This window comes from Phalacrocorax carbo, chromosome 9, assembly GCF_963921805.1.
Source record: "Phalacrocorax carbo chromosome 9, bPhaCar2.1, whole genome shotgun sequence".
In the NCBI taxonomy this organism is placed as follows: domain Eukaryota; kingdom Metazoa; phylum Chordata; class Aves; order Suliformes; family Phalacrocoracidae; genus Phalacrocorax; species Phalacrocorax carbo.
In genome coordinates this window covers 32,616,025-32,638,983 of record NC_087521.1, presented here as the reverse complement: position 1 = coordinate 32,638,983, position 22,959 = coordinate 32,616,025, and the positions used below count along the sequence as shown (strand labels likewise).

General features: G+C 48.9%; 1 protein-coding gene across 5 annotated transcripts in view; it reads left to right on the top strand.

Moving 5' to 3' along the window:
• Nucleotides 1-22,959, top strand: part of DAAM1 (dishevelled associated activator of morphogenesis 1) — a 96,696-nt gene that overhangs the window by 43,441 nt on the left and 30,296 nt on the right. For all 5 annotated transcript variants that reach the window (XM_064461016.1, XM_064461015.1, XM_064461018.1 and 2 more), the window contains exons 4-6: nt 6,638-6,727; nt 19,068-19,139; nt 22,075-22,169. In XM_064461016.1, the coding sequence (XP_064317086.1) occupies nt 6,638-6,727; nt 19,068-19,139; nt 22,075-22,169 (257 nt within the window). The remainder of the gene's footprint in view (nt 1-6,637; nt 6,728-19,067; nt 19,140-22,074; nt 22,170-22,959) is intronic.

Here is a 22,959-nt window from a genome sequence, read left to right as displayed (position 1 = left end):
CCTTAGGTGTTTGAACTGATGGGAACATGAACCAGCTGCAACTAGAGTTTATTCAGGAGCTAAATCAGCTATTGATGACATTCCTGCAGAAGAAGAAAGGAATACATATTTTATTTACGTCTGTCCAATACATTCAGGTCAATAACTGAAAACTGCAGAGCAGGGTGGATCAGGGTCCTTCCTCTTCCAGTCTGGGACTAAAATGTCAGTGTGGGAGGAGATCGACTAGGTGTAAGCACTTCAAAGTGTTTACACATTATTCTTTGTTGCTGCTGCTAATTCCCTTGCTGTGGGCAATTTCCTTTATTAAAAAATTAATTACATGATAAAGGCAAAATTAATACAAACCTATCTGCTGGGCCAACCTGGCTTGTATCAGCAATAGCGTGGCCAGCAGGAGCAGGGCAGTGATTGTCCCCTTGTACTCGGCACTGGTGAGGCTGTACTTTGAATGTTGTGTTCAGTTTTGGGCCCCTCGCCACAAGAAAGACATGGAGGTGCTGAAGCGTGTCCACAGAAGAGCATCAAAGCTGGTGAAGGGTCTGGAGCAGAAGTCTTATGAGAGGCAGATGAGGGAACTGGGGTTGTTTAGCCTGGGGAAGAGGAGGCTGAGGGGAGACCTTATCGCTCTTTACAGCTACCTGAAAGGAGGTTGTAGCAAGGTGGTTGTCCATCTCTTCTCCCAAGTAACAAGCGACAGGACAAGAGGAGATGGCCCCAAGTTGTGCCAGGGGAGGTTTAGTTTGGATATTAGGAAAAATTTCTTCACTGAAAGAGTGGTTAAGCATTGGAACAGGCTGCCCAGGGAAGTGGTCGAGTCACGGTGCCTGGAGGTACTTAAAAGACATGTAGATGTGGTGCTTAGGGACATGGTTTAGTGGTGGGCTTAGCAGTGCTGGGTTAACAGTTGGACTCAGTGATCTTAAAGGTCTTCTCCAACTGAAACGATTCTGTGATTATATGATTCTGTGCTTATTCATTAATAAATATAAATAGTTGCATTTTGTTCATATTCTGTAATTCCAGCTGCAGGTTGTTATGGGTAAATTACAAATATATAGTGATAATATTGGCTGGAACCAGTTTGTCTGGGAGGTTGTTTTTAAGTTCTCAGGGTCCTATGGCTGAAAAGACATGTGCTAGGGAGGAGGTATTTTTATTACTAATACTAAAAATAAAAGGCTTCATTCACTACGTTCCTATTAAAAAAAAAAGATAAATCCACATATGTTGAGAATTGTAATTGCCTAAATAAAGGTTGCAGGTAGAGGAGGTCCTCCTGTGGTGCAGGATGCATGTGAAGGCGGTTGTTGCTTACACTGTAACAGCCGCTGATTAATAAGCCTGTTTCTTTAGGAAAACAGCTTAAAAATAAAATAACGAGCTAAGCAAGATCAGTTCTGAGGTGGAGGTTTATCATGTGCCGTTGCAGATCGCAGTCAGGGCTGGCAGTCGTGGGCAGGCAGCTGCCCAGCTGGCTGTGCAGGCAGCGCCTTCACACAGTGGAAAGTGATTAGATGAGGTACAGGGGGAAAAATGCTGATTGCCATTTCCCTTGACACTGCAGCATTCTGGGATAAATCAAATTGATGAACTTGGAGAAGAATGCCTGGAAGAGAGTGAAAAAGCGATATGACCCCTGAGAAAGGAAGCTGATGCAGGCTTCAACAGGCCATTATTTATTTATTTATTTATTAATTCCCATGCTGTACCAGTTAATGCCAAATGTTGCCAAAAAGTTCCTGCTTGTTTCGTTCTTTTTTTTTTTTTTTCTTTTTTGAGCAGTCTCAGATCTCTCATGCTTTATTAGAGGATGCAGAACATCTTGCCTCTACGTGCTGTAGTCTCACTGGTGTCCTTTCAGAAGCTTCTAAACTCTGTGCATCCATTCATCGGGAGTAAATTCACTTGCTCTGTATTACATCGGTCATTTATTGATGCAGTGATGTCTGTCATTATGTGTGTGTGTATATATATAAATGCACACGTATGTATGTATACATAAACCCAGAACAGGCCAGCAAATTTTAATTAATTTTTATTTCAGTTATGACAACGGATAAACTCCTTTTTTCCCCTGTCACCTCCATGTATTACGGTTACACAATTTATCAGCCAGAAAGGTGCATTAGACTGATACGTTTTTCATCTTTTTTCGTACCCCCTCTGAAGATATTCCGGAGGTGCAGACCCCTGTAAAGGGGGTCGTCCCTTACTTAATCTCTACTCCCCAGCTACTTCTTGCAGAATTTTTGGTGGCCTGCAGGACTCGTGGAGCGTAGGGAAAGAACCAGTGATGGTCGTGCTGGGGTGTTGCAGCCATGGGTGGGCAGCACATGAGCTCATCCAGCTCTGAGAGCCCATCCTGGAGCTTGTTTCTGAGGTCAGAGATTTGCAGCATCCTGCTGGCTTCCTGCCATTGCCCCCATTAAAGCCCATGGCTCTCAGCTCATGGAAGATGCTCATTAAAACATCTGCCATGGCATGGATGAAGCTGCAGGGACAGGAACTTGCACTGAAGGACCACACCATCATGATGTGAGCGTCCCTGTAACAGGGGCTGGACTTGATGCCTTCTCTGCTGGGAGAGTCAAACATTTCTTCCAACAGCAGTGCCTCGCTTTTCTGCTTCATCTGGCTTTGCCTTCAGAAGGTGGGTGGAGACTACCTTGACTGCAAACCAGAGAGGATGGTAGAGTTTCCCTCAGAGATATTCAAAAGCTCTCTGGACATTGTCCTGGGCAGTGGCTCTAGGTGGCCCTGCTTGATGAGGGGGTTGGACCAGAGGACCTCAGGTGCCTTGGGCTCCTCATACCTCCTGATTGCCAGCTTGAGGAGGTAGGGACCATGGTAAGATGTGGCACTTCTATAGACATGGCACTTCAGGGCATGATTTAGGAGACATGGTAGTGTTGGGTTGGCGGTTGGATTTGATGACCCTAGAGGCCTTTTCCAACCTTAATAATTCTGTGATTCTAAGATTCTATTCTAAGATCTCCCCCTCAGCACCTCCAAGGCAAAGGTGTAGGGAGAGATGAAAACTTGTTTGGCCCATGGGATCCTGCTCACAGCATGCTGAGCTTAGCAACATGTTTCTAAGGTAGCTTTAGGAGAACGGTGTGGGATCATCTTCACTGGAGCTCTGCTGTGCTTGGAGAGAGGAGGAGGTTTGTTTAGCTTGAGCGAAGAGCCATCAGCAAAGCAAGCTACACGGAAGTATTTTACCTCCTAGAAATAGCAAATACTGAGAATCAAGTCTCGCCTATGAGTTTTTTGTTAAATCATATTCAAATGAAGATCTAATGTTGAAACATGTTTCCTGATCTAAAGGTGAATAGTTTAACTGTACGGAATAAATATTTAATAGAAGCATATTTCTTTCCAGTAAAAACACTCTGGGCAGAGACTTCCTTTTGGTAGCAAAATGAGGCTGTTATTTTACGTCCCTTTGACGCAGTTCCAAAAAAATATTTTAAATAGCAAAGTTGGCAGATTCTGACATGGGATGCAGCCAGGTGGAAAGGGCAGAGCTGTGAAAGGTGAGGCTGAAGTGAGGGGTGAGGGACACTGACTCACTGGTTATCTTCTCACTCTTCAACAGCCGCCAACATCGCATGCTGTAGTGGGAGTGCACGGCTTGCAAATGGCCTATAAAATTAATTGCCAGTTAGAATCACCTAATTATCAAGCTCGTGCTGATTAATTGAAGGCACATATGGGTTTGAGGTTGTGCACAGCTCCTCTGCCATGTTACAACTCTACCATGCAATTGCAAAAGGCTCTGTCAAAGCTGTGTTTTTACAGTAGTCTGTGAGCCACCGGCAAATGGCTGATGTTCGTGTCCCCTCTTGATCTTTTAGAGTTTGAAGGGCAGTTTATGAGCAGCCTGCTTGAGGCCAAGGAGTACTGAGATACCCATCAGCGAGTGTAAACAAGGGGCTGGAGGTGGGTGCAGGAATCCCCATGCACATATAACCAGCAAAGACCTGACTCTTCACGGTTAAGTCACTGTTACTGCTTGGAATAACAGTCATTAGTCGCTGTTTGATTATGAGGATTTTCTTATTCACTGAGTGCCATGTATTATTTATTTAAACACCTTTCCCTAGCATCCTGCAAGATATCATTAGGTAGGTGTCACTGAGTGATGCAGGGCTGCGATGACGGAACGTGTTAGAGCCCGGGCACAATGAAACATGCTGTGTGGGGCTCAGAAGCATTTCTGCACCTTTTTTGGATGTGTTTGCACATTGTCATATACCAGAACCTAATATGTTCTTCTGCTTTATTCTTTCTTGCTCCCGCTTAGGCTTCAGCTCAGTTTATATTTTTTTCCTTGGTTAATAAATCTTCACATTTGCACAAGTTATATTTTTAGGGTATGGGTATTTTGAAAGTTTCAATAAATATTTTTCTAAGAACTTAAGTACAGATGTGCTTGGCTGGTGCTTTCATGCCTGAATCCCAGATTCCCGTGGCAGGGCCGCAGGGTCGCAGTGGAAGCATTTTCCTGCACTCACTCAAACCCTCACTGCAGAGGGTAAATAATTATCAGGAGACCCTTGATCCCTCCCACACTCCCAGATGTACTTTTCCAACGAGCTGAATTTCAGCTGAGTCCCTGTGTCAGGTGTCATCCTGTTTTCCACCTTTAGACCTGCAGATCTGGGGCTGAAACAGAGCTTGGGTGTCTGACCAGCTCATAGCCTGCGGAGACACAAAGGGAGAAGGGCATCGTGTGTGATTTCTGTTTTTCACGTGCACAAGACATGGAAGACTGACAAGACTTGCCCCAGATTGGTTGCTGGATATGAATCCCTGGCCTCCCAGACTGTAGGGGCACGGCAAGGTTTGAAAGCGGCACTTGCTGGAGGAGTCCCTAAGCCAGGTTCTCCTCCCTGGGCGCAGGGGGAGGAGAGGTGTCTCAGACTGGGCTCAGGCTTTCTCAGTCCTCACTTTTTTCCAAGCTTCTGTTGTGGCAGCATGTTTATTTCTGTTGTAAGGGTGTCTTGCAAGTCTGCTTCCAGAGCTCCACAAACATCAGCTGTGTGCTCTGTGGTGGTCTGAAGAGTCAGTCGATACGGGGGGAGAAAATAAAGGAAGACACAAAGCTCCTCCATGCGTACATATCAGGAAAACCTTCATGACATCTTTCCTTTTGAGGAGTAATTTCATTGGGAAGTTAGATTAATACCTAAAGTAGATGTATAAGCCTCTCTGAGACTTCAGGACAATGCGCAGCCCTCTGTCACTGCGTGTTACACTGGAGGGCCCTTCGGTTTGGGTTACAAGATAGCTGAAGGCTCCCTTCCTTGGCTACTGGCTGCAATATGAGATTTACTTAGATCAGCTGAATTTCTAAGTGGCTGATTCAGGGACCCATCTTTCCCCATAGGCCTCTTGTTCAAACTTTGCCAAATGGGGCTATTACCTTTGTTTGGGGTACCAGGGGCTTTAGTTGATAAGTGTTATTATTCAGGCAGGGAAACTTTAATGGGTCACCATACGGTTTTTCTTTTTTTTTTTTCCTTTCTCTTTTTTAGCTGCTGGAATTAAGAGTGTAATTTTTAATGGGGATCCTCTTAATTAAATCTACTGGCTGGGTGGGATGAGTTGGCTGGATGCCACGGTAGGGCTCTCTTGTGACCTTCTAGAGCATCTACAGTGCTCCCACCGCTGCACCAACACTCCTCCAGCATGAGAGTTGTTATCAGTGGTGATGATTTTAAGAGACATCCATGGTTGTAAGATCAATTTGGCTTTAGCAGTGAGCCTCCCAGCCCTGCCTGAGTGTTTTATTTAGTTAGTTGTCTGATAAAAGATTTGACCTACATCTAGCAACAGGAAGTGACGAGGCTTTGATAATACTCAGGCATCTCGGTGGAGGGCACGCTGCTAACCGAGCCTCCAAGTCAAAAATGGATGTGTCCTTTGAAATAAAATCAGATAAACCAATAAAGGTTTCTGTCAGTAAACAGCTTTATCTCTACCAGCCAATACATAGTCCGGTTTTGATGGAGAGGATGTACCTCTTTATGAACTGTAGATATTGGGAAAGGTGCTTTCTAATTCTAGTTCCAGGAAAACAAACCAAAAGCCAGAAAAAAACCCCCTATTTTCAATGATATGAGGATGTCAGCGATGGAAATGGGCTGGGCCACTTGGGGTGCTCAGTGGTGAAGCAGTTACCTGGGGTGGTAAAAAAGAAAGGTCCTATTTGAATTTTTCTCCACTGTACATATCTTAGATATATTCTATCATCCGGAGCTCTCAATCTTCTGTGCAAAGCTATCTTGCAGGCAGCTGTACTGGCTTCATGGCTGTCCTTTCTAAAACACTTGCTGCCTTTAAAAGTGATGAAGGCAATGTTCGGTGGGAGCAAGGCAGAGAGGTTTGCAGCCCTGTCCTCCCGGCAGCCAGCTGTAGCCCAGGAGTCAGGGGGAGGTCAGCAACAGCAGGATGAGAATTAGCATCATTGCCCTGACAAATCGATAGTCACGGGGCGATGCTGCAGGACTACCACTGCGCTGTGGTGTGGCCCAAATTGATTTACACCACTTATCTGGGGTTGTATCTGGGCCATTACCCATTTGTGTACTCATGTTGCATGTTTTGTGGGTTTTTTTCCCCTTTCCAGGATGAACTTGACCTCACGGACAAGCACAGAGAGGCCATGTTCGCGCTGCCGGCGGAGAAGAAGTGGCAGATATACTGCAGCAAGAAGAAAGTAAGAGACCCTTCCACGCTGCAGTCAGGGGCTGAGCCCTTTCCCTCCTGTGCAGGGTGGGGAGGAGATGTGGGGAGGGACACAGCTTTCTTGGGATGATCAGTGTTTTTTGGGGTGTCACAGAAATGCATCTGTTCCCCGGGGTGGTCCTGAGGAAGCAATGTCTTCAGTCTCCAAAATGCAGAGCTCTTCCTCCTGAGCCCATTCAGGTTGGAGGAGGTGGCCCACACCCCACATGGGTGTCCTCCACTCTGTGCTCATCCCTGCCAGCACAAGAAGGGCCATGTGGAGCTCTGTGGTCACTGAGGTTGGCATTGCAGGGGCAAGGGGCTGCTCTGGTCGCCATGTGTCTTGGCCCTGCTCTTCTCTGCTTGTGTCTGGGGGCTTGATTACAGCCTGCCCAAAAGCCTTCCCCTCCCCTGGGTTTCCAGTTTGCTGCAATAAGACAGGCTTGGGTGTTTTTTTTCCTCCCACCAGCTCTTCCTGGAGGACTGCACAAATGGAAAGTGGCGCTGGGGAGGCTGTGTGCCCACAGTGCAGCCTGCAAGAGATTTGGTCCGGCAGTGCAGAGCTTGCTTGTAGGGTGAAGCTGTTTCACCCCTGGGGCAATGAAGGACTCTAGCCTCATGGGTGTAACTGAGATGTCACTAATAAGAGACAAGGGTTGATGAGAGTCACTGATCTGTCTGCCGAGCTCCCGGTGTGTCGGGACGCAGCTCTGCAATGCTGCCCTCACGGCCACGTGTCTTAAGCTGAAAACTTAAGATGCATGGACGTCTTCCCAATGTTGAGATACACTGATGTCTGAGCTTGGTTGTGTCACCCTTTAGATAGAGGTCAAGAATTGAGGTTCGTTTGTATTTCTGCTGCTAAATCAGAGCCCGGGTGGCCAAAGCCTGTGGTGCCTGTGGGCAGGTTCATGGTTGCGGCATGGAGCAAGGCTGGTGCCACCTCTCATGGTCAGTCCAGGATGGAGCAGACTGCCTTGCTACCCTTCTCCCTCAGTTCATCTGCTTTTGCTTCTGGGGGTGGGCAGCCCAAGTGCTGCAAGGTACCACAGGCTGACCACCTCCTAGGTAGCCAAAATCACTCTTTTTTTCCCCAGTAAACTGAACATTTTTGCCCCTGTATGTTGGCACAGGAGTTAGGTCCAGCTATCTGAGCTGGGACTCATTTTTCTCCCAGCCTTGGCCAAAGCAGAGATCCTGAAGGACATAACACTGTGGGGAGAAACGGGGCAAAAATCCTTAGTTTTGCAAGCAGATGGAAGGACACCGAGGCCTGCAAGGGAAATGCCCCCAGATGGGGGCATAGACCAGTTGGAGCAGGTCCAGAGGAGGGCTACAGAAATTATCAGAGGGATGGGACACCTCTCTCCTATGAGGAAAGGCTGAGAGAGTTGGGGCTGTTCAGGCTGGAGAAGACTCTGGGGAGACCTTATTGCAGCCTTTCAGTACTTAAAGGGGGCTTATAAGAAAGATGGGGACAGATTTTTTAGCAGGGCCTGTTGCGATAGGAGAAGGGTTTTAAACTAAAAGAGGGTAGGTTTAGACTAGATATAAGGAAGACATTTTTTACAATGAAGATGGTGAAACAGGCCCAGGTTGCCCAGAGAGGTGGCAGATGCCCCACCCCAGGAAACATCCAAGGCCAGGCTGGACGGGGCTCTGAGCAACCTGATCTAGTTGAAGATGTCCCTGTTCATGGGAGGGGGGTTGGACTGGATGGCCTCTAAAGGTCCCTTCCAACCCAAACCATCCTATGATTCTGTGATTCAGTTCCCAAATTCACCACTGCGTCCCCTAACCTGGCTGCAGGAATTGGCTCAGCAGTGCTGGCGGTTGCCTGGCTCTGCTCGAAGGGCGCTCGCTGCCATTAATGCCTCTTTTCTTCTGCTGTAGCAATGGCACCAGATTTCCCAGCTGCATTTTAGGCCAAGAGCAGGCTTACCTTGCTCATGTAGGATTAAATTTTAAACCTCTCATAAATACCCCTGAAATCCCTGTATTATTGTTAGACAGAGGCCTGCCATGCCCAAGATTTAAATCGGAGGGGAGAAGAGATGTTAACAAATTACAGGCACTGGTCTGAATCAACAAGAAAACAGGCAGGAGATGCTTGCTCGTCACTGCCTGTCAGATAAGTGGAGGAGCCATGCTCTGGTGTGTCTGGATAAGGGGAGACAATGGAGACCGAAATCAAGCAAAGCCATGTCATTATTATTCTGAGTGGAGATTATGTGCTATCTAATCTCTGGGGGAAGGGTTTAGATGGGGCTGATAGTACCTGTTTCCTATTCCAGCACCTCCTTGCACTCACCATTTTTTAAAAACCATGCTGATAAACTCCCTCCTCCTGGGAGATATTGAAGGAAGGAGCCACAGAAGCACCCTGTGGCATCCTCAGAGGTCCTCGGAGGGGGAGCCCATCCAAGGCTGGATCCTGCCTGCTGCTCTGCCCTGGTCCTCCTTCCTCTGGCCGCTCTCAGCTGCTCCTTCCCTACTCACGATGCCATCTCGATGAGCTGCAGAGCATACGTGCCACTGCTTGCTCTGAAGGAGATGTGCTGGTGGAGACAAATGCTTTTCTCCTGCTTTTTAATTAAAAATGAATTTAAAATTATCAACGAAGGCTTTAGCAGTGGAGGAAACCAGGAGTCACATGGGCTGGAGAACATGTCTCTATGCACAGCAGGCTCTAGGTAGTCCTGCTCCTATGTGATGAGGGCTGTCAGGCAGCAGAAACATTGGTGGCTATCCCAGTGGCTCATGGTAAAACTTACTTGTGTACTATGTTTTTATGAGGACAAATTACCTGCGGGGTAGCCTGGCATTGAGGAGGGGGGCTGGGCTTCTCCAGCTGAGAGCAATGGCTGTGTTTTCACCAGGGCAGTAGAGCTGGAGGCAGAGCAAGGGTCCTACCTCCCCACCTTGGCTGCAGGCTGAGTGGCAGTGATTTTGGAAGTCCAGGATGCACCCAAACCCTTTGGCCTGCCTGTGTTTAATAGCAAGTCATCACTTGAGATGCTGGTAACACCCAGTTTTGCCTGGTGGGTCCCGAGGGGCTGGCGAAGGCGGACATCAGTCACAGGCAGATGCCTGACTTACCAAGGATCCAGAATTGTCCCCTGAGCAGTTTTTGCTCTTTCCTCTGCTTCCAATTTTTGCTCCTGTTGGAAACAAGCTGCTGAGAGGCAGATGACTTCAGTGAGACTTTGAGTCTGAAAGTCCAGTTTGAGACCAGTTGCAACAAGCTCCCTCTCAAAAGAGCAGTATGAGGTAGGATAGAGATGCTGCCCAGCCTTCTCCCACGGGGTTTCCTTGAAAATCAGCTTTGCCAGGCTCCAAAATATCTTGTGCTCTGTCCGTAACCTGAGAAGCCAGGGCATTCCCCCTGCATTCACTGATGTCAAAGGTGAGTGCAGCACAGAAAACATCTATCTGTCCTTTCAGCATGTTCCCTGCTGCCGTGTGCCGTCTCTGGCACTTCTGCTTTGCTGTCAGCATTACCCGTCATGCTCAGCTCTGCAGAACATATCCCAGTTGTTGCACATTTTATATATTCCCATGATAGGTAAGGTTTGGTAAAAGGTGAACAAAATGAGACATTGTTGTGCTGGGTTGTCCTGGCAAGGGACTTGGTAGCACCTGGCCTCAGCAGAGCTTTTCAAGAGGAAATACAGGAAAACCATCATATATCCTTCCCTGGCATATTTTCCCCTGCCCTGCAGCTCCATATCCTGGTTTCTCTGCCGCTCAAGCAGCTGTTTTTATCCCAGCCCACAGTACCTGCTTGACAGAGCAGAGGTTTTGTCCTCCCTGATTGTCCATTCATGGAGAGGCCGGGTCTGATCCCAGCCCAGACACTGCTTGGAGCAGGGGGATGCACCAGATGAACTCCCTGCGGTTCTGTCCCACCTGCATCACCCTGTGATGCTCTGGGGGAGGCAAAGGGATAAAAAACATCTCATGATGGGGGCTGGTGAATCTGTCAGCAGGGACCCACACGAGAACTGAAGTCTGCATTAAATCCAGCAGCTGTGCAGCACTTGGGTCAAGAGAGAGATTTAAAGATTACTGGAGAGACCGTCTTTGAAGTTGTCAGCCTCTTCTATGGCTGTAATAAAGCAGAGAAATGCAAAGCTGGAGATGCATTAACAGCGGGATGAAATCTGCTTTTAGAAGTGGTATTTCTGGACGATGACTTGTTTCATACCTCATCCCAAAATATTTCACTCCCTGCTGGTCCCGCTCTCCAGGAGAGGATATTGCTCGGAAGCACAGGGAGGAAGCAGGAGGGTTTCCAGCTTTACTGTTTCTTTGGCTGTGGATTTGCTTCAGTGGAAGAGGGTGACTCAGAATGGCCTTTCTCAGAAGGCCACACTCCAAAGGGAGTTAATAATTCACACTTTGCACTTACTCCACAGCACCTCTTAATTACAGGAGGTTTGGCTCCTGCCAACTGATGTACATAACGTCAAGCTAATAAAGCAGCTCACCAGGGAATTTTCATGTGCCTCAAAATATGGGTGGATTAGAGGTGTTCAGGCAGAAGCTCAGCATAAATAACCAGGTGGAAGGGATTGGTACGGAAAACCAGCTCAGGCAAATGCAGGATCTGACTCTGCCCCTCTCCCTTTCGATTCGGCTGAGCTCTCTGAGCATCTGTAAAGCCGGGGTTGGGGAAAAATGACCTGCAGGGATGCCAAGCAATGCTGCACTCTTTAAGCTCATATTGAAAACCCGTCGACATCGCTAATGCTGGGTGCATAGCTCTAGGGAGTGTTAAGCTGTCCCTGGCAAGCAAAGCTTACATTTAAAATTTCCTCATCAGATATAAAACTAGGATCCCTTCATGTTAGGAGAAGGCAGCAGTGGTGTGTTTGCAGGGGAGAATGGAAAAAAATGTGATAAATAGGGAAACGAGTGGTGGCTCTCCAGTAATACTATTTTTCCCAGCCAGACAGCCTCTTTCCTCTTTGACTGTGCCTTTGACCCACTCCCTCCAGAGAGCTTTGCTTTCCAGCTCACTCATCCACTTGCAGATCAGTCCTGTGGGTTGTTCACAGGGCTTGTGTTTCTATTTACCTCATTTAAAAAACAACATTATTGTAAAAAAAAATTAAGCAAAAAGCTGCAGTAGCAGAACTAAGAGCCAAAGCTGACAAAGATGGCATGCAAGGGAAGGAGGAAAAAAAAGCTTGGTGTTTTACTGTGCTCCTGGGTCACCTGGGATCGATAAGAAACATTTCATGGTGCTTGATCATGCAGATATTCCTGCAGTTATTGCAGCAGCAGGTTGAAATATCATCTCAGGTGTCATTTTCTTGGGCTGACCAAGGGAAACAGGCTGTTTGCATGGCTGGGGGTATTTTTCAATAGGAAATGTTTATAGTTTTTATCTTTAAAGGTAATTCCCTTTTTAGTTCCAATCACAACACACTTTTGTTTAAGCGAGGTTTTTCTCCCTCTCCAGCCAAAAAATGCATCTGTTAGCAATCTTTTTGGATTTTAAAGTGAAGCTTTTCAAACAATGAACCAGCTGACTATGAAAGGCATCTGGTCATGCTATATTTGCTTATGGGGAGCATAATTTTTAAACCCTGGGAAAAGTGTATGAGGGCATGTGTGTATTTCTAGAGGAGAGGGTATAGGAAATGTTAGCATATGGAAAACCAGAGTGGTCTGAGTTGGGATGGTTTGGACCCTAAGATCCCAACTCGGGGAGAATCCAATGAAATTACAGCCCTTTGCAGCGACCCTTTGGCAGGGCACGGGGGAACAGCTTTAGTTGCATCCTTTAGTTTTTATTGCAGGGATACCTGGGGGAGCTGAGCAGCTGGAGGGACGAGGAAGACCTGGAGGGCTACGGTGGGCCAAAACCTCTGCCACAGCGTGCCTGGCAAAGGCTCAGCCATGTCATCAGAGCTGGGCTGGATTTAGATTTCCCATGCAGGCTGCAGACCTGTTGGCTTAAAACCCATCTACGCCACTGTCTACTTCTTTTTTGACCTTGCAAACAGCATCCAGGTGGATCATCTGCGGCAGGCAGGGAGGGGGGGTTGACGAAGCATGGTGGGCTGCCAGCTGCTGCCAGCTTTCCCTTGCTCCACCATTATGGAGCAGCAAGGAGGGATGGGGAACACTGCAAAATAAAAATGCAATGTGGAGGATGTGTAAAACCAAAGGGGATTGCTTCTGTTTTTGCAGCATACTGAAGAGGATTTTTTTTTTAACCCCTTGCTGTGACTTCCCTGGTGAGAAGTTCCCCTGGGGCAGACCAGCCTTGCAGGTGGTGCCAAGAGGGAAGTGAACCATCAAAGTCACAAGCGTTGTTGCTAAAGGGCTCTCTGGGGTTTGCCTGAAGCTGGCTGCTGCAAGCCAGCCCTTCTGACTTGGTTTCACCTTGAAGGATCTGATCTGGTATGTTGGACATCAGTCGGTTGCGGAACCTGGCCAGCTGCCTTCTAGGGCTCAGTTATTGCAGAGCGGCTCCAGATCCATCACCACCACCACAGGCTGCAGGTGTGGGAAGGAAGCTGCTGGATCAAAGACATCACTCACAGGCTGGGCACCTGAAAGGCATTGCCAGAAGCTTGATTTGGAAGCAAAGTGGCTGTGATGAACCACAGAGGAGCTTCACAGGCATCTTTCTCCCCACTGCCGTGGGGACATGTTACAAGCAGGAGGGTACATTGCATCCGGTGGCTGCATTCCTGCAGGTCAGAGGGGCAGGAGGTCATGCAGATGCACCTTCCAGGTGCAAATAATGGTGCCTAAATACAGCCAAGGCCAGTGCCACCACCTTCTCTGTGCTGCGGCCCGGTGTCCCAAGGAGGGTCACTGGGAAGAGCAAGGGCACTTCTGGCTGTGGGAGCTGCCGACACCCCGAGGGGGAGGCAAGCGTGCTGTGGAAGTGTCAAGTTTGTAACCAAGATGTGGCAGGGCTGGGGAGCATCAAATCTCACCAGGAAGGGCAAAGGAATGGCTGGAGCTGGCAGATTGGTGACCTTTGCTTGGAAAAGCTCCCATTAACGAAGCATCTTGACTGGGCGCTGCTTTCCCTGCGGCACGCAGTGCCAATGGAGAGAATGGAGCTTGTTCACTGGATTCACACCATGACACCCCCCCAGCCACTGTGGTATGAAACAGCCAAGCAGCAGCATCCGTCAGCCCCGTGCACGGAGCCCGGGGCAAAGGGGCAGCAGAGGCGGGGAGAGGACACAGTGACACCAGGGCCACAGCTGATGTGATCTGTATATTTGCCAGATGCCTGGAAGGAAGAAGTGGGTTTCAGGGGTAGCAGGTGGGAACAAAGTGGGGAATGGGGCAAAGGTTGCCTTTGGCTACACGACTTCAGCGTTTCCTAATTTTTGCAGCAGAGCATGTGTGTGGTGGCATGTTGGGCCACTTCCCGGAGGAGAGCAAGGGATGTTGGTGCAGATGTTACAGACGAGAAGGGATACCCGTTCCTGTACTGTGCAATTACAGCCATCAGCCTGCCTCTAAAAGAGCAGCTCATAGTAAGCCGCAGCAGCAGAGCACCTGGCTGTCAGCAGGGTTCCGATCAGCCCTCACTTCTACGCTTCTTGAGAGCAAACACAGCAAAGACCTAAATGCAGCCCAGAGAAGAAACTGGGAGATGTTAGTTTCCCCAGTGCCAGCTGGACAGGATGCGATGGAGCATCCTGGAGAGCTGACGTTAGCAGTACTCAGCTCTGCAGCTGGGCATCCCTTGTCGAAGGCAGGCTGCAAAACTCATATCCCCAGCACCATCTCACAAATTCACCCTTTCAAACTGTGATGCCTGGAGAGGTTCCTCCCTCCTCCTGGCTCTGAGCAAAGCTTGTGAGTCACTTCCCTCCGGGCTAGTAGCTTTGTTGGGGGATTTCTTTACTGCCACCGAATGCACTAAAGGACACTTAACAGTGTGCTGTAGACCATTAGCCACAGTAATTACCACTGAGCAATGTCCTGCAGCGAGCTGAGGGAAACCCAGGTCCTGATCTTTGCCTGCTTTATTGTACAGTCCCCCTTTGCCTGGGAAGCTGCTCTTCAAGGAGCCTGCCCGGCTGCTCATCTGAATTAATGAGGTTCTGCTGCACTTAATTGAGAGCGCTCTCTAAATTGGGGGTTTCAGGGAGGAAATGTGAGAGCCTGAGGGAGCTGAGCAAAGGGAAATATTTATAATGCAGCATGTTAATTATAAATGAGCAGTTTAGCCAATTTTGTTGTTCAGCCTCCCCTCCACCCCCCTGGAGACCTTTATTTTTTTGCTCCACCGCTTCCTTTCAGCCTTAAACAAGCAGCAGGTCCAGATCCCTGCCTGCCTCGCAGGTGTTTGCACCATGCAGAAAGGTCCTGGGGTACAGGATGAGCTGCTCCTGCTGCCTTCCCACCTTATTCCTCAGCATGGGTCTTGCTCCCTGCCCAAATCTTCCGTCCGGGTACAGGCCATCATCTCTTGGTGCTGTGCAGTGGTGGGGACCTCACCATCCTTCCCAGCTGGTGTTGCTGGGAGCACTGGTGGAAGAGGGATGCTCCTTATAAGAGGTGCTGATGGTACCCCACAGTGATGGAGAGGCCCTCTAGTGATGTCTCCAGGAGGTGACAGGGGCTGGTCCCTTTTTGGGCCACGTTCAAGGTGCATGTGGGTTACCCTGGCTCTGCCATCCCCCAGGGCACCATTTGTATGCCAGCCTCTAAAGTGAGGCAGGAAAGCTGGGGAAAAATCACAGTCTTTGCCCACAGGCTTTGCAGGGTTTGTGTGGAGCCTTCCTGTAGCAGAGCGTAAGATGTCTCAGAGGGGTGGATTGGCAGACATGTACAGGGCTTTGGGCTCCACAGCACCCCTCCCTTCTTCTTCAGTGCCTCCGCCACGTGTACGTGCTCGTTCCTGTTTCTGGTGCATATAGCAGTGTGCTGTGTATACCAGGGAGAGGTGTGCTTTTGCACACAGAAGTGGATGAGAGTGTCCATTAGGAAGGCACACAATGTGAGATGAGAAACCAGAAAGACCTGGCTGTCTGTGTCAGATGGGTTCTTCACTGAGCAGGAAGGTGGCCTGAGCCTCATGCCGGCTGCTTGGCACCACTGAGGGACCATGGGGTCATCCAGCAGGACAGGTGTGTGGCACTGAATAGGACTAGCACCAAGAAACTGCCCTTCAGTTGCAGGAAAATAATGCAAGCGATGCTCTGCAGATTGAACCTGCCATCAAGTGCAGCGTGACCTCACATCCCTGCATCACCAAGGTGGTTGGCCATGGGCAGTTCCCCCGTATCCTGCTTCTACCTCGCTCCTGTGGGCTGCTGGTCCCCCCTGGGTTAAAGCAAGGGCTCTAACCAACAGGTTGCAGAAATGACATGTGTTTCCCAGAGGTGACAAATACTCTGCAAAATATGGCAGTTTATTCTTCCCACCCCGCTCAGGAGAAGCAGAAGACCTTCCTTCAGCTCTGTGAGAGGTTCTGGTATAATTTGTGCCTTTCCATTCAACTTGTAAATATAACTTACACCTCTGTTTCTCAAGCCCCCTGACACTTTCTCTGTACTCCTGAGCATCTTTCTGACAACAAGGATGACTTCTGGCAGGCTGTGTGTGAATGGAGACGCCAGCTGCCAGGGCTCCTGCAGGCATGGCAGGTGCTTCTCTGCACAATCCAGTGGTGGAAAGCTCTGACCAACCAGACAGCTGAAAAGGGGTGTCCTCTTCCCACCCCTTTGGGAAGGCATTGGGTTTCCCCCACCATGGCGGAAATCTCCCCTTGGCCATGGCTTCGGGTGGCCAGACTCAGTGCTGGAAGGTGACAGTTGCTGCATGTGGACGCAGACGTGGCCAGAGATGTGGCAGGATGGACAGCCAGACGGTCCCTGCGTTATTTGGAGAGGATTGCTTCACCAAGTCCATTTGCCAGCAAATGGCAAGAGGTCTCTGCCCGTCCGTTCTCTTGCCTTTGCTGGAGGCTAGTTTTCGGGAGAGGGGAAGGCAGAGCAAAGCCAGCGCATCCTGTTTTTCCCTGGCTGTGAAAAGACCAAAGGCACCCGTGTTTCTCCCCATCAGGGTGGGTGTTGCACACTCAGCCAGATGATGAGCATTTCTCTTTTTTTAAGCACTATTTGGACAGGAAGGGGATGGTTTTATTTGTTGCTCCAATAACTAGTCATCAGAGCATGACTATGAATGGTCCTCCATCCATGCAGAGACAGGTGGTGGAATCTCCTTCAGGTTTATTAGGTTTGGCACTAGCATGGGTAGGACAGATTTTTTTGTTGTTTTTCTAACATCTCAGAAAAATTCTCACTCTCTGCTAATTCCCACTTGATTAAAAAAAATGAAATGTGGAGGGCAGGTGAATCAAGTGTTTCATTCAAAACCTCGGTTCTTGGCAGAAGAAGGAGGGGAGAACAACCCAAAGTGTTAAAGCAGAGAGCAGGGGTTGCCAGGTCCCTGGTTGCTCTCAAACTTCTTTTGTCCCCATTCCGGAGCCAGGCACAGCAAAGGGTCAGGTCTGCAGGGATGGGCTGCACTGCCCATTGGGGGAGCTGAGTCACATCCAAATTACCTATCGCTAACTCCGTGTGTTCTCATCTTGGCAAGCTGCAGCTTGGGAAGTTTGGATGCACAAATATTTTCCACATATGCCTCTTGAACTGCAGTAAATATTTGGGACTTTGCTCCTGGGGCTTGCTGAAATCAGACGGAGGATTGGTAGTTGTCTGCATGCACGGACGTGGGGGCAGAAGAGTAGGTCATCAAGGTCCCACCATTGCAGGCAACTGCGGTGTAGGATGACCCTTGCAAACATCTCAAAGTTAGGGAGGGGGCGAAGCTGTGCAGCGAGTCAGGCTGTGAACTGAAGATGAAGGGAAGACGTCTGGGGTTTGCATAGTTTCAGTTGACTCCAGCCTAGACATGTGTGGCATTTCTGCTGTGAATCCTCTTTCTTCTTTTGATATGTTTTTAGGAGAATACAGTGGGGAAAAGGGTTGGTTTTGAAGTATTCCCTCAAAATCTGCCTACTTGCTCCAAGCAGTCCCTGGGGACGTAGAGCATTATTTATCTGAGCTGGGCTCAGACGTCCTTCAGTCATGACCTGCAAGAACATGGTAGAACCTGAAGACCCCTTATAAGTCCCACCAGATGCAGGGCATTGTAGACCAGGATGACCAAATGAGGCTCTGCATCATTTGGTGTCATAGATCATGGGCCCAGGAGTAACACAGGGGGCATTGCCAGGTGCATATTGCCTCCTAAAAACTAAGCCCCCAGAGGACTTGTCTGTTGTGCCTGGAGTCACTCTTAGAATGTTGGTAAGTGTCCTGGTTTCGGCTGGAACAGAGTTAATTTTCTTCTTAGTAGCTAGTATAGTGCTGTGTTTTGGATTTAGTATGAGAATAATGTTGATAACACACTGATGTTTTAGTTGTTGCTAAGTAGTGCTTATACTGTTGAGGAATTTTCAGCTTCCCATGCTTTGCCAAGTGCACAAGGATCTGGGAGGGGGCACAGCCAGGACAGCTGACCCAAACTGGCCAAACAGATATTGCATACCATATGACGTCATGCTCAGTATATAAGCTGGGGTGGGGGTTGGCCAAGGGGGCAGCGGTCATGGCTCGGGGATGGGATGGGCATTGGTCAGCGGGCGGTGAGCAATTGCGTTGTGCATCACTTGTTTTGTATATTCTTTTATCATTAATATTATTATTTTCTCTTCCTTTGCTGCCCTATTAAACTGTCTGTATCTCAACCCATCGGTTTTACTTTTTCTTTTCCAATTCTCTCCCCCATCCCTCTGGCACAGAGGTGGGAGGTTGAGCGAGCAGCTGTGTGGTATTCAGTTGCCGACTGCAGTTAAACCATGACAGTAAGTCATGGTCCGGCTTCAAGAGTGAAGCCGAGCACATGTCGCATTTATTCACTCTTCGCTACTTGTAAGAGACTCTTTTTTCCCCACACAGGGCATTCACCAAGGCTCTGCGGCCAAAACTTCAAGGGCACTGTAGAGTCAGTTCAAGAGAAATCTGGATGTAAAATTGCAGTGTGGTTTCTCCAAAGCTGATAACTACAAGAAGATGAAGTATCATTGGGGCGGAGTTTGGTCACAGGTGTAACATAAATTGTATATAAAATATGCTAGTTCAATAAATCAGGTAATGTTTCCATAGCTGGAGCTGTCAGTGGTGAGCTCAGAATGTAGAATGTCAAGCTTATATTGATATAAAGTAATGCAAGAGCTCAAGAGCACTTCAGAGGTGCTTGGTCATGAAATGCAGGGGATGTCAATGCTAATTCCACTAATCTGCTGTCTTTGTTTCACTTTTTCATCCCCCATCCAGGACCAGGAAGAAAACAAAGGAGCTACCAGCTGGCCAGAGTTTTATATCGATCAGCTGAATTCAATGGCTGCTGTAAGTATTTTCCCAATGCTTTGGCGGTGCTTGTGAACCCCGTATGTGGCAGCAGCGCAGTGGTGACAGTCTGCAGCACAGCCAGCATCATGCCCAAGAGGGCAATGAGTGTGTAGCCACAAAGTTGTGACCTGGCTGTTTTTAGCATTTTGGGTCTACAGACTTCTCAATAATAATAGTCAATAATACTGCCAGTTATAGTTCGCAGTAGCTTGCAATTTCAGTTCAGAAACCCCTGATGTAAGGATTTAAGGATATCCTCCATTAGACCAACGGATACAGCTGGAAAACAGAGGCATTTTCCATGGCAGGAAGGGCATTTCATCTTGCCCTAGGCTGGGAGGCTGCGAGATGGATGGCAAACAGCAGCTTTTCCTATAAAGGCACCAGGCTGGTTTTTAAAGACCCCATTTGATTGTGCAGTGCTGCTGGGGCACCAAGCTGCTGTGGTTGCATTGAAGCTGATAGCTCCTGGGCTTTTTCATGGATGCCTGCTACCGCCTTGCTCCCGAGACACCCTTCTGTGCTGGGCAGCCACGGCAAAACACGATGCTGCCGGTTGTCTGTCCCATGAGGGACATGTTTAGATGTAATTTTATGAAATACTTTATTGTCAAATTCATGCCAGGCGAGACAGAAATAGTGCTGTTTTGTGTAGGAAACACAGTTGTATTTCCTGCAGGGCTGTGCAGTTCAGAACCCCTGCATCCTCACTCCTGCTTTCAGAGGCTGAAGGTGCCAAGGTTCATGGCCATTGCACTAGGGATGGGAGTAGCATGGAAAACGAAAAAGAAAAGCATGATTTTTCTTTTTTTCTTCCCGTTTTCCCTGCTGTCACACTGACAGGGTGACAGGGAAGGTAGGGCTGGGTGGGGGAGCAGGGACATCGAGGCGAGCAGGGGCTGTGAGCCAGGAGGGAGTGTGCTGTTCCTCTCCGGGAAGGCAGGGACACAGGGGTCTGGCCATGGGCTGCCAGCCGGACGAAGCCCTGAGCCTGAGCAGAGCCTGTGATCAAAGCCTGCCAGATGCCTGGAGGGTGGCTTTGATCTCCTTGACACGCTGCCAAAGAGGAGCTGGGTTAAATGCGGGGGTCAGCGCAGCTCTTAATATCTGCTGGGACCCTTTCTCTCTCCTTTGGCTTAGCCTCAGCCAGTGCTGGCAGGGCTCACCCTGACACCTCTGAGTGCCCAGCACCAGCAGATGCTGCAGGGAGCACCTAGGGTGTTGCTTTAGCTGTGGCCTTGGCGGCATGTGTTGGGGTGAGCAAGTCATATACCACAGAATCACAGAATCCCAGGTTGGAAGGAACCTCAGGGATCATCTAGTCCAACCTTTCTAGGAAGAGCACAGTCTAGACAAGATGGCCCAGCACCCTGTCCAGCCAAATCTTAAAAGTGTCCAATGTGACAGAATCAACCACTTCCCTGGGGAGATTATTCAACTGGTTGACTGTTCTCACTGTGAAAAATTTCCCTCTCATGTCCAATTGGAATCTCTCCAAGAGCAACTTGTGTCCATTACTAACATGCATGCCCAGGGCTGGAGGCAGCTGTGTTACCCAGGTAGAGCTGCAGGAGTTGGGGTCCCAGCCCCCAGTGCCAGCTGGACAGTGAAATCCAGTGTGGGAGATGCCATGGGCATCCTGTGCACACAGCCGCTGTCCCCAACCCAGATGTACACTGGTGGGTTGCACTGGGAGACTTGGAACCGACAGGGTTGGGAGGACCCACCTGGCTGACCCTGAGCATGGATGCAGCATCCTATCCCTTCCAGGTGGTGGGGCATCCCCTGAGCCCCCCATCCTCTGCAGGGGCACATGGGTACCTGTTGGGTACCCAGATTACCAGGGGAGGCTAAAGGACCCCTCCTTCTTCTGTGCCCCTATTTAGCACCTTCCCTCTGTAAACCCCCAATTAGTGCTGGCTTAGCCCCCTGCATCCTCACATCCCCCTCCAGCCCTGGGATCATCATCTGGAAATGCATAAAGATTCCTGCCACCTGGATGCCACCTGCAGCATCTCTAAGCAGGGTTCAGCTGGACACTTTCTTATGGGATACTGTGATGCACTTATTTACCCGTTTCTTTTAAAAAGTGTGTTTCCTGGAGTGTTGTGGGCTGTAGGGGACATGCCAGGATTTACATCCAGATTCCATGAGTTGGGATGCTCGTCTCCTGAATTGCAGCCTTTCTCTCTCACTGCTTTGAGTCTGAGGGTTGCAGGTGGACAGTCAAGAGCATTCTCCAACGTGGGCTTGCCTGGATGAGTTGCAGGTCAGCAATGTGGGGTGGCACCACTCCTACCTGCAGGACATTAACTCTGTAGCTTAATGATCATGCAGGACAGTGCTAAGCATGTCCTCTCAAGGTGGCAATCCCGCTGTCCTGATCGTCTCGGGGCAGCGAAGCCTGGAGTCTTGCCAGGGCTTGCTGCAGAGCGAGGACCAGTTTGGGGAAGAGGGCACTGGGTTCCTGCAGCCTTGCTCAGCACCAGCCGATATTTGTTTTCCACTGCTTTGAAACAAAGCCTAAGTGGCCAGGGAGATGCAAGGCCATCAGCAACCTGGCTCCAAAGCCGATGTGGGTTGGGGTGTTGCTGACTTGTGATGCCCCAAACACTTGCAGCTTAATTTTACATGTGCTAGCGAGCTGTCTGTGTGCTTGCAGGCAGCATCTTCAGCCTAAAGCTACATGTTCACCCCGCTGTTCCCAGACCAGGCTGTCTCCGTCCAGACCACGGGGCTTTTTCCAAACTGCCCCTTTTCCCGAGTCCTGCGATTGCCATAAGGATCTGGACTTTTAGACTTCCAGAGTTGGTTTAGGGTCCCAGCTCTGTCCCCGCAGCTTGGCACAGCGAGGCAGTGGGTGCTCCCACTCCTCAGCCACGAGCTTCCCAGGGAGACCTCCCCTCTCACATCTGTCTTTCTCCTTTTGCAGAGAAAATCACTGATCGCCTTGGAAAAAGAAGATGAGGAGGAGAGAAATAAAACAATCGAAAGTTTGAAGACTGCGCTGCGGACGAAACCAATGAGGCAATTCCCTTCTCTTTCCTGGCTTTATTGCCACGGTCATGGCTTTGGATATGAGTTCTCTAGCAGAGCGGGTGGTTAAATAGAAATACAAATGGGGCCTGCGCAGGATGAGGGAGGCAAGGACCCTGAAACAGCACTTGTTTTTTTCAATTCACCTTTTGTCATTTTGTTCCTTTTCCTCAGTCCTTTTAGGGGCCAGGGGCCACCAGGACCTTCACATCTGTTCAGGCAAATCAAGCGACTTCTGGGGTTCTTTTTAAAATTTACTGTTGTTCTCATTGGAAGAGAATGTAAAAATTCCTTCCAGATTGAATTTTTCAAAAACATAATCCAGTTTTTGTTGGTCAACCAGGCCCTTCGTTTCAACTTCAACTTCTCTTGCACTTTTTAAAGGAATAAAATCACATGAATCTTCAGGCTTTTATGAAATGCAAAAAAAAAAAAGTTGCTAGGAGGTTTTGATGGGAGGATAAAGAAAGGGTGGGACTCTTTCTACATGTCTGTAGTTTTTCCTAAATTCAGTTCCTCTGGAGTCTGTACACCCACATCTGCAAAACCTTTAATGCTTCAGGTCAACATTTTCTGATGGGAAAATGTTTCATTAAGAAATGTGTGACCTGGTTATGGAAGAAAAAAATTTGTTATTGCTTGCAAATACATTCCCCTCTTCCATTTCTCTTTTGCAATGATTCTGGTGATGGTGCTTAGTAAGAAATTCCCAGGGTCGAGGGTGAGCACCTGATTCCTGTGAAACCTGGACCTCTTGGGTGCTGGCTCCCTGCAGCGCCCT